Source organism: Letharia columbiana (assembly GCF_014066305.1).
Source record: "Letharia columbiana isolate WasteWater2 chromosome Unknown Sc0000007_s0, whole genome shotgun sequence".
Classification (NCBI taxonomy): domain Eukaryota; kingdom Fungi; phylum Ascomycota; class Lecanoromycetes; order Lecanorales; family Parmeliaceae; genus Letharia; species Letharia columbiana.
In genome coordinates this window covers 669,170-680,545 of record NW_023501043.1, presented here as the reverse complement: position 1 = coordinate 680,545, position 11,376 = coordinate 669,170, and the positions used below count along the sequence as shown (strand labels likewise).

Here is an 11,376-nt window from a genome sequence, read left to right as displayed (position 1 = left end):
TCCGCGGTATCTAATTAAAAAGCGTAGATCTATTAAATTTATAATTAATTATATATATAAATTTAAGATTTTCTAGCTTAGCTATATCTTAATCTCTTATATATACTAATTATATTAATTAAACGCTTTATTATTAAAAATATTAATTCTTAATCTTATATTAATATTTCTAAACGAGTTAAGATCTATAAATTAAATTCATAATCTATTTTTTTAATTAAAGCTATCGAGCAAATTTGATAAGCGAACTTTAATAAGCGATATTTGAATTCTTTGCCTTTAAATAATTATAAGACTAAATTTCATACTTCTTAAATTATTAAAATAAAGAATTTACGCTTTATAAGTTAAATAAAAAATCGATTTTTTTTGATAGATGGCAAAAAAGTTATTTCCAATTTAAAGAATATACATCTATTTTTTTTGATTAGAGCTGTCGAGCGAACTTTAATAAGAGATACTTAATCTCCTTGTCTTTAAGTAAATATAGAACCAAATTTCATAATTCTTAAATTAGTAAAACGCGCAATATATCCTATATTATTTTAAAAAAGATCGAAATTTTTTAAAAGAAAAAAGTAAAGTTATTAAAGGATTAAAAGTAGGAAAAGAGATTTTGATAGTTGCGGACGCTAATTTATTTACCCGTGGTGTCTAAGCAAAAAGCGTACTCCGTACGAGGGTCGGTGATAAAAGTCTTTGCCGACTTTTAGTGGGGGCTGCGGGAGAAAGTCGGCGGAGAGTTTTGTCACCGACCCTCGGTAGTGACTCTGAATTTATGATTGGCACGCGGGTGACAGAAGAACCTGCACACTAACCGAACGGAGACTACTTGTTTCCAACCCCCATCTGCACGTTATCTCTATTTACGCGCTCTAAAATCCGATAAATCCGACGTAATAGTAAAACGTCTACCTTTTATTAAAATGATATAATAAACTAGTATAGAAATAATAATAATTTTTTATTTTCATTGAGAAATTATATTAAAGAAGTTAATCTATTATTTTTTAAATTTAATTAATTTATCATTTTTATTTTTATTTTCTCCTATTTTATAATTCTTATCTTTTCTTTTATTATCTCTTTTATCTCTTCTACTTTATAATAGGAACTTTCAATATTCGATTTTACTATTAGATAGTTACTATTAAAAAATCGTCAAATAGCTACTAGTACTCTGAAAGCACCTTACTATTGAATAGTAAATAGCTGAATATTCTTCGAAATATATTCTTTGACTAAATACCGTCTAATCGTATTCGTTATAGGGCCTCCGCTAGAGTATTTATCGAAGATAACCTCTTAATACTACTAGTAATAGCTACTACCAAATACATATCTACGTCCTCTCATTGCCATAGCTATCGCTACTCGTTATGCCTCAAGACTCTACATCGACGAAGACCCCTCGCAAGGCGACTCCAAAGACAGCGTTTCCCAGTCACCTCTAAGAGGGTTTTTATAACGGGATCCTCGCCTTCGGAGTCAGACGAATTAGTATCGCTGCTGTCCAAAGCCTCGGCGATCTTCTTAACAAGTAGATATCTAGTGCAGGCGTCAATTAGACGGCGTTTGGGAGTCTTTCTAGCTATGACTCCGCAGGAGGTACGAGTACATAGACGCGATATGGACGAGATATAGGTATTTGACTAAGCTAGGGCCGATTTTAGAATATCAAATAGTAACTATTTGAGTGTAATAGCAAGTCTGGAGTTGCTATTAACTAGTAGAAAAAAAGTTACTATTTCGTTGGCAAATGATAAGGCTGAGTAGGGCTGTAGGGGTTAAATAGTTACTATTTGCAATAGCAATAGTAACTTTGAAAGTCTCTAATATTAAAATTAATATATATAAAAGAATAAGATAGAGCTAAGCTAAAAAAACTTTAAATTTATATGTGCAGTTAATTATAAACTTAGAGTTACTACGCTCTTAAATCTCTTTAATTAGATCGACTAAGTTAGCTCGCTATATTAGAATTAGCATAGGTGCGATACTAGTATAAGTGAGATAGATTAAGAATAATAAGGCTATCGAATTATATATGTAAGAAGGAGATATAATATAATAGGGGATACCATCGTTAAGGCTAGCTAGCTATGGGGCTAAGTAATATATTAAGAGTACGCTCGTAATACGCTAGCTCTTTCGAAGACCTCTTATTAAAAATAGGTATACGTTATTTACAAATAAATAACCTTTTTATTTTCTATTAAAATTTTAAAGTTTTTTTTTTTTATTATAGAACGTAGTTTACGCTTTTTAACGCTTTAGAAATTAGAGAATTTAATCTTATAATCATTAAAAGATAGAGATTTAAATATCGCTTATTAAAGTTCGTTCGACAGCCCTAATTAAAAAACAGGTGTATATTATTTAATTTTAGAATAACTTTTTTATTTTCTATTAAAATTTTGAAATTTTTTTTTAAAATTTTGAAACGCTGTTTGTGCTTTTCGAATTTTCAAAAATTTTGAAATTTAGTCTTATAATTATTAAAGCGCAAGGAATTCAAATATCGCTCACCAAAGTTCGCTCGACAGTCGGACAGCCCTAATCAGGTACACATTATTTAATTTTAGAATAACTTTTTTGTTTTCTATTAAAATTTTGAGATTTTTTTTTAAATTATAGAACGAAATATGGGCTTTCAGAAAAAAAAAGAATTATTAAATTTAGTCCTATAATTATTAAAGTGCAAGGAATTCAAATATCGCTCACCAAAGTTCGCTCACCAAAGATCGCTCACCTACTTACTCGATAGCCCTAATTAAAAAAAAAATTATGAATTTAATTCATAGGCCTTTACTCGTACTTAATATAATAATTAAGTACTTATTTTTAAAAATAATAAACTAGATTTTTATCTAAAGCTTATCTTTAAAGATGATAAATAATAAAAGAATTCGTTTCGTTATATTCTTAGCGTAACTTAACGAGATATAGCTACTAATCGAAAAGGTATAAGATTTTTTAAACTTAGAATTTTTCAACTTTTACTTCTTTTCTAAAAAAAATTATATCTTTATAATCTATTTATAGAATCTTATAATTCTTAAAGTACTATAACGAGACTAGTCTATTTTATACGAGACGATTTTAAAATACGATAGTTTATATATAAAATAGTAGAATTGAAAATATCTTATATCTTTTAAGATAATATCTCGAAAATTGCTTAAATTTCATATTATATATTATATCTTTTCGATCTCTAATCGATATAGCTTTCTTCGATTTTTTCTTTTATGCTTAATTAATCAATAATCTTATATTATTTAAAGAATTATCTTTCTCTATACCTTATAACTACTTTAACTAATTTAAGAATATACTTACTTCTTTTAAAAGTCTCGAATCTCTAATACGTTTATTCGCGAATATATATTTAATTAAAGTTATCTATTCTCTACTTTCATTTTAAACTATATATATTTATAAATTATACTTAAAGTATATAACTCTCGCTTTATTAATAATATTAAGAGTAAACTCTTTTTTATTTATATTATATATATCTTTCTTTTAAATATTATAATTTTAAATTATTAATTTAATAAGCTAAAATTATCGTAGTAATTTTTCTAGATTATAAGTTATAAAACGCTCTTTATTTAAAAACTAATTAAATTAACTCTTTAAATTTAAATAAAGTTTTAGAAACTTACTATATAGTTTATATCTAATTTTTATAATCTTCTTTACTATTAATATCTTATTAGTAATATATTCAATAAGAGATACTCTTATAAATTAACTCTACTCTATTATTTATAGAATCTATTACTTATAGAATCTATAATTCTATAGCTTACTCTTTTATTAAATTTAATTACTATTTCTATTTATATACTTTTTAATAAAAATAAGTTATATTAATAATACGTCGTTTAAAAGTAATAGAAATAAAATGATAATATAATATAATTAATTTAGATAAGTATTACGCGTATATCCTCTATCTACTAGTCGTAAACCCCTTTAATTAAGTTAGCGCTCGCGCGAAAGATAGTAAAAGTTAACTCGATTAGATATAAGTTTCATATATAGTCTCTTAGAGAACTTTATAGCGACTCTTAGTAATGGTTGAGTTGTAATAAACCAGGTTTTCTTAGGTCACTTCTTATAGAATAATAATATTTACGCTGCGCAACGGGGCGGGGGACTCCGACGAGGTTTCGGGGGGGGGGTCGGGGGTCGGGGTGGGGTTTCGGGCCGTTACCTCGGTGGACCCTAGGTACCCCTAAGCGACCCCTCTAAATTTTGATATTATATATTAAGAACTGCGGTAAAATAGAGTGTAAAATAATATAGATGCTTAGAAAGATGATTAGTAGGTATATAAGAAAGGCGTTACGGGAACGTTACGGGGGCAATAGTCTCAAGCTAATCTAATTGAAAAGCTTGCTTTCTTAATGCTAAAGACTTGAAAACGAGAATGGGTGCTACGCTAAGAGGCTAGTGACCAATCAGATCATCGGATTTTACTATTTTTAGTCTAAAACACACCTTATTTCTTTATTTTCGATCTAAACGCGGGTATACACGGGTACGTCTAAAAGAGGAAGCTGGAAAAGAACTTTAAAATTCTTAAATCTACCTTTTTTGATTTCTTTTCTTTTATTAAAAATATAATAATAAAGTAAATTTATAAAGTTATAGTGTTAATTATACGCTTTCAAATAATATAGCGTAGACGAAATTTGATATCGTATTCATAAAGATATGCTAAAAATCAAGATTTTTATTTAAATTATCGAGCTTGCGAGAAGAGCCTCTCCGGCAGAAGCCCTCGGAGAGCCCTCGAAGGGTTAGGGGGGTTTCAGAGGGTCTCCCCCTAAGTATATCAACTATCTCTCTCGATTCTCAGGGTTAGACCCCTTAAAATCCCTTAAACCCTTCGGAGCTCTTTAAGGGCTCTCCGAGGGCTTCTATCGGAGGGGCTGTCAAAGCAAGCTCGAAATCAATCAAATATTACTAAAATAATTAAATTTCGAGCTTGCTTTAACAGCCCCTTTGATAGAAGCCCTCGGAGAGCCCTTAAAGAGCCCTCGAAGGGTCCGAGGGGTTTTAGAGGGTCTCTCTGAGAATTAAATATAGTTAAAAACCAGTACTCGGCAAGCTTTTCACTACTGGGAAGCCCGCGCCCCAGCACATATTTGATACGCTTGGCGGGGGCAGCGGGGTGCCCCCTTTACCCCGTTAAGAAAACCCCACCCCGTTAAAACCCCGCCCCTGAGCGGGGTGGTGTTGGACACCCAAAACCCCGCCCCACCTCGCCCCGTTGCGCAGTGTAACTCTACTTTTATATGATAGCTCTCTAATAAGTAATTTAAGACTTGTCTTTCGGTAGCTGATACTCTGCACTTTACGCTATTGATACCTCTATTTAGATCTTTATAGAGTCTCTCAGCGTACCCGAAGGAATTTCCTAATTGGAAAGCTTGCTTTCTCATTACTCAAGACTGAAATCACAAAATGTTCGACAACCATAAATTTAAGGTTGGCCAATCAGATCCTCGGATTTCACGATTTCTAGTCTAAAACACACCTTATTTCTTCATCCTCGTTCTAAACACGGGTACGTCCAAAAGAGGAAGCACCATAAGGCTGAACCTCCAACATCAACTTTATTAAATTATTCTATTTAATTCCTTTAACGTTACGTAATAAATGATAATAAAGTAAATTTATAGAGTTATAGAGTTAATTATACGCTTTCAAATAAAGTAGCGAAGACGAAATTTGATAAAGTATTCGTAAAGATATACTAAAAACTAAGATTTTTATTCAAATTATCGAGCTTGCGAGAAGAGCCCCTCCGGCAGGAGCCCTCGGAGAGCCCTCGGAGAGCCTCCGGAGGGTTAGGGGGGTTTCAGGGGGTCTCCCCCTGAATATCAAATAAATTATAACGTCTCTCTCGATTCTCAGTGAACTATAACGTCTCTCTCTAACGTCTCTCTCTAACGTCTCTCTCTAACGTCTCTCTCTAACGTCTCTCTCGATTCTTAGAGTTAGATCCTTTAAAATCCCTTAAACCCTTCGAAGCTCTTTAAGGGCTCTCCGAGAGCTTCTGTCGAGGGGCTGTTAAAGCAAGCTCGAAATCAATCAAATATCACTAAAATAATCAAATTTCGAGCTTGCTTTGACAGCCCCTCGACAGAAGCTCTCGGAGAACCCTTAAAGAGCCCTCGAAGGGTCCGAGGGGGTTTAGAGGATCTCCCTGAGAATCAAAAATAGTTAAAAACCAGTACTTGGCAAGCTTTTCACTACTGGGAAGGACACGCCCCAGCACATATTAGTATTTATTGTAGTAAAGTAATAAGTATGGCTATGAAATTATGATTTTCCGAAACTCAAAAATCAAAAAAATGGGTTTTATGTGATTGACCCTGTTACGAGCGTATTCTATATCCTTAACACACCACTTAGCCCTCTCACCCATTCGGGCCTAGCGTGTCTTAGCAGAGGCATCCATCTACTACTTAATATCTCCCTTCTACCTACATAGTTCGATACCTTAGTTATCTTATTCAAAATACCTACATTAATATTGCATCTATACCGATTCTGATAGACCCACGTACTAATCGTATCTACCCCCATTTACGCCCTACCCTTATTTACGTTCATTTTAAATTCGATAAATCTATTATGGCTACTACTACTATGGCTACTACTATTACTTTATTTAAATAGTCTACTATTATAGTCTATTATAATAGCTAATACTACGATACTATAGTCGTCGTCTATAGGCCTAATATATATAGTAGACGTTGAAATTATCGGATTTGAAATGAGCGTAAATGTAAATTCGATATAGATAGCTACCACTACCATGGCTACACTATTACAGCTACCACTATCACTTATTCAAATAGCCTACTATTATAGTCTATCATAATGGCTAATGCTACGGTACTATAGTCGCCGTCTATAGGCTTGATATAGTAGACGTAGGAATTATCGAATTTAAAATGGGCGCAAATAAGAGTAGGGCGCATACGTTGTCGTTGTTCCATTTGATTTCTATTCAATTTTTTAATTTTTTTTTTTTCATGTTTTTTGCGCGCCATCAAAATCCAAATCCAAAATGTAACTATCACCACAGCTACCACTACCACTTATTCCAAAGGCCTACTACCATGACCTATCCTAATGGCCAATCCTATAGTACTATAGTGGCCGTCTATAGACCTGGCATAGTAGGTATCCCTGCTGGGGGCTCACATGTGGCCTGTTTTTGATCTGGCGAGATATATAAAATAGCATACGATATTCCATCCAGGCCAGTAGGACACCTATTGAAAACGCCCATCTTACCTGGCTAGTGACTAGCCTCTCGGCATATGACTGTGAGTTCAAATCCACCAAAAACCCCCATACCATGCATATTGTTATGGTTATTACACGCAATTACAAATTGAATAAACAGTATAATAAAACCAGGCTGTACCAGCAGATTTATGAACAAATGCCCATATCCCACTTGCATTTGCCCGGTATTTGCCAGGCCATGGCTAATCGCCACAGTGGGACTGGGGGTTAGTGGGTCACATGACATCATGACCCTGTTGGTACCCTTGTTGGTACCCCTGTTGGTACCCCTGTTGGTACCCCTGTTGGTACCCCTGTTGGTACCCCTGTTGGTACCCCGGCAAGGGGTTGGGGAGTCGGGGACAGGTGTCCAGTACGAGCTATATAGCCACCTGTTTTGCACCTGTCAATGGCTCTTCATTCGATTTCGTCTCTTTCAGAGCCATTGCATACTTTTTGTCCCACCCACCCACACCTGTACATAGCTAGCTACTACTTCACTCCAGGTCTATGCCATAGGCATGGGAGTTTTCTCGGCGCTGGGGTACGAATACGTCTGTTCAGGCCTCTATTCAGGTGTTATCCCGGCGTCGGGATGGCCCAACCACTTGATACCTCATATCTATGTGCCCTGTGTATGTGTGATGCGTGAGAATGAGAACACTAACAGGCTCCCAAATAAGCTTCCAGACATCATTTCTTTTGATGCTCTGGAATGCCGTGCCTATCGCTGTAGCAAGAAGGAACGTAAGCGATTAAGCAAGTAAGCAAGTAAGCAAGCAAGGCAAGCAAGCAAGTAGGCAAGCAAGTAGGCAAGCAAGTAGGCAAGCAAGTAGGCAAGCAGAGGTCTCGGCTGGTCGACGAGTGCTGCACGGTCCCAAGGAGGGCTAATTACTAATTCATACCCCGAAACTATGAATCCTTACCGAATCATACCCCTAATTACTGAATCATACCCCTAGGGGTATGATTCAGTAATTTGCCATTACTTGGGGTATGATTCGGTAATTTGCCATTCATGACAAAAATCGCAAAGGAGAAAAATTCGCGACCTGGGCCAGTCGACCACAGAAAAGAGGAAATATCTCCGACCGTATTTAATGGATAACCTACCAGCTTAAATATCAGACGAAAGCCGAGTGGGTGTTAGCAGCAGCTCCCACGGGGGCCCTGCGACGGCCCTACGGGGGCCCTATTTAGGTTTAAATAGAGGGGTCTAGCTGTCAAGCGCAGACACCCCCGGGATCAGGCTTTTTTTGCGCTTGACAGCCAGACACCCCTATTTAGACCTAAATAGGGCCCCCGTGGGGGCTGCTGCTAACAGTGGGCTAAATCTAGCCCCCCAGCCTGTCTACACCCAGTCTGTGACTCTCACACATAGTCTTCACTCCCAATAGTCTACACAACAAGTTTGGTAAATTACCGAATCATACCCCAAGCAATTAATCCGGGCTAATTACTAATTCATACCCCGAAACTATGAATCCTTACCGAATCATACCCCTAATTACTGAATCATACCCCTAGGGGTATGATTCAGTAATTTGCCATTACTTGGGGTATGATTCGGTAATTTGCCATTCATGATAAAAATCGCAAAGGAGAAAATTCGCGACCTGGGCCATCCGACCATAGAAAAGAGGAAATATCTCCGACCGTATTCAATGGGTGACCTACCAGCTTAAATATATCAGACGAAAGCCGAGTGGGTGTTAGCAGCAGCCCCCACGGGGGCCCTGCGACGGCCCTACGGGGGCCCTATTTAGGTTTAAATAGGGGTGTCTGGCTGTCAAGCGCAGACACCCCCGGGACCAGGCTTTTTTTGCGCTTGACAGCCAGACACCCCTATTTGGACCTAAATAGGGCCCCCGTGGGGCTGCTGCTAACAGTGGGCTAAATTTGACCCCCCAGCCTGTCTATATTTAGTCTGTGACTTTCACACATAGTCTTCACTCCCAATAGTCTACACAGCAAGTTTGGTAAATTACCGAATCATACCCCAAGCAATTAATCCTTACCGAATCATACCCCAAATTTTGGTGTAGGGGTATGATTCAGTAATTAGGGGTATGATTCGGTAAGGATTCATAGTTTCGGGGTATGATTCGGTAATTAGCCCAATTAATTACCGAATCATACCCCAAATTTTGGTGTAGGGGTATGATTCAGTAATTAGGGGTATGATTCGGTAAGGATTCATAGTTTCGGGGTATGATTCGGTAATTAGCCCGTCCCAAGGAGCAAACCCGACGGTAGCTAGGACCTGTAGCTCGGTCCGATGTGGGTGGTGGATAGCTAGGTGAGCTGGTGAGGCTATGTCAGCATGGACTCGGATGACGAAAATCTCGAGTACGGCAGTGAGGTCTGGCGACGGCAAGGTGTACTGGACGCCGCTACCGAGCACCGTCCATGGTAGCTAGGACCCATATCTCGGTCCGATATGGGTGGTGGACGGTTAGCTATTAATGATAAGGTCATGTCACCATCGGTTCGAACAGCGCACATGGTAAGAATGAGGCTGGTAGAAAAATATCAGATGAACGCCAACTGAGGGTTTGCGCTACCCTGCCAAATGAGAGCGACCTCAGGGCGTATCATGGAGGCGCATGTCAGCATCGCAAGTCAAGAAAGACATCGGCACCAGTGGCCACAAATCATGACACCACAAATGCTACCTGTTTTCAACTCATACCTAGACGACAGCCTCATCTCGGCGCTACTCTTCCACCCCTCTTTGTAGCGTTCTTACCTTCAGGCGATGTAACAGAAGCACCCCTCTTATGAGACTTAGACGGGTCCACCTTGAATAGTCAGTACACAAGAAGCTTTCGTAGACATGTAGATCATACCTCATCGTCTTCTTCTTCATCACTCTCAGTCTCACCGCTACCTTCCTCTTTAACTTCAAGACCTTCCTCTTTGATCCCTTCCAGCTTAAGACTACCAGTCTCAACAACGTCACCTTGCAAGTCCTCGCCCGGATCCTTCTTCGTTGCACGTGTGCTAGGCCTCAACGGTGCTTTGAACTCCGCTGGTGTAGGCTTACTCTCCTTCTTGGTCTTATCCTTCTTCGACTCCGGCTCCTTTTTGGCTGCCTTCTTGCGTGTAGCCTTGTCTTCCTTGATGGGACTTTCCACTGCTTGCAGGTAATCCGGATCCGGTATTTCACATACTATGAAGAGCGTGCGCTCACCCTTCTCTTCCTTGCAGGCTTGGAGGATATCGCGTGTGAAATCGCTGTTAAGGACACTAAGTGGAAAGCGACGTGGTGTAGAAGAAGGACCTTTGCCGTCGACGAGTCACTCGAGGATCGTAGATGATAGCATTCCAGGTTTCACCTTCTGGAACCATGTCTTCTTTGATCCATTGCTCGATATCCAGCCCAGGTAGATTTTTATCCACTAATCTCAGTGAGATAGAACCTATATTTGTTGGATCAGTCAACATCAACTATTCAGCAATGGTAATTACGTACGAAAAGACTTATTATTGGTATACTCAAGCTCCAGAAGATCTAGGCTTGCTGGATCATAGAATTGATGACGCGGTGTCACCAAAGCCTTGGAAATAGACGCTGTGACACCACTGTCATTGGATCGGGCACGATCACTGATGCCACCTGTGTGCATAGCCCGACTACCTGCATGAGATCGGGTATCGTTGAGAGCCTGGTCCCTGGTAATGGAGCTAGTACGACTCAAACTAGCCGGCGTCTCTCTCTTTCCAAGCATGCGTGCTGGCCTGGGGGAGTCATGAATATCTATGATAGAAATTGGGGCCTTTGGCTGTTGCTCCCGGCCCTCGACTCCACAGCCCACACATCCTTTTCCAGGCCGTAATGTGTGGTGATCGAAGCCCGGTAGATCCTCACAGAAACGTGTAAATTTGGCCATAATCAGTAATAGGTATGGGTGTAGATATGAGAGAGACAGTCGAATAATGTGGGCAATAGCGAGATATTCATAATCAAAAGACCTCGGTCACACAATTGGTTACACATTCGGTGTTACATACTCGGTCACGAATACAGCCCGAACAACAAATACAGCCCGA

At 38.2% G+C, this 11,376-nt stretch overlaps 1 protein-coding gene across 1 annotated transcript; it reads right to left on the bottom strand.

Moving 5' to 3' along the window:
- Positions 1–10,028: 10,028 nt before the first annotated feature.
- HO173_003216 (uncharacterized protein) lies at positions 10,029–11,216 on the bottom strand (the record flags this gene model as incomplete). Its single annotated transcript, XM_037305144.1, has 4 exons — positions 10,029–10,124; positions 10,173–10,572; positions 10,607–10,745; positions 10,799–11,216. The coding sequence occupies 4 exons, from the start codon at positions 11,214–11,216 to the stop codon at positions 10,029–10,031; spliced, it is 1,053 nt and encodes a 350-aa protein (XP_037168009.1).
- Positions 11,217–11,376: the final 160 nt, after the last annotated feature.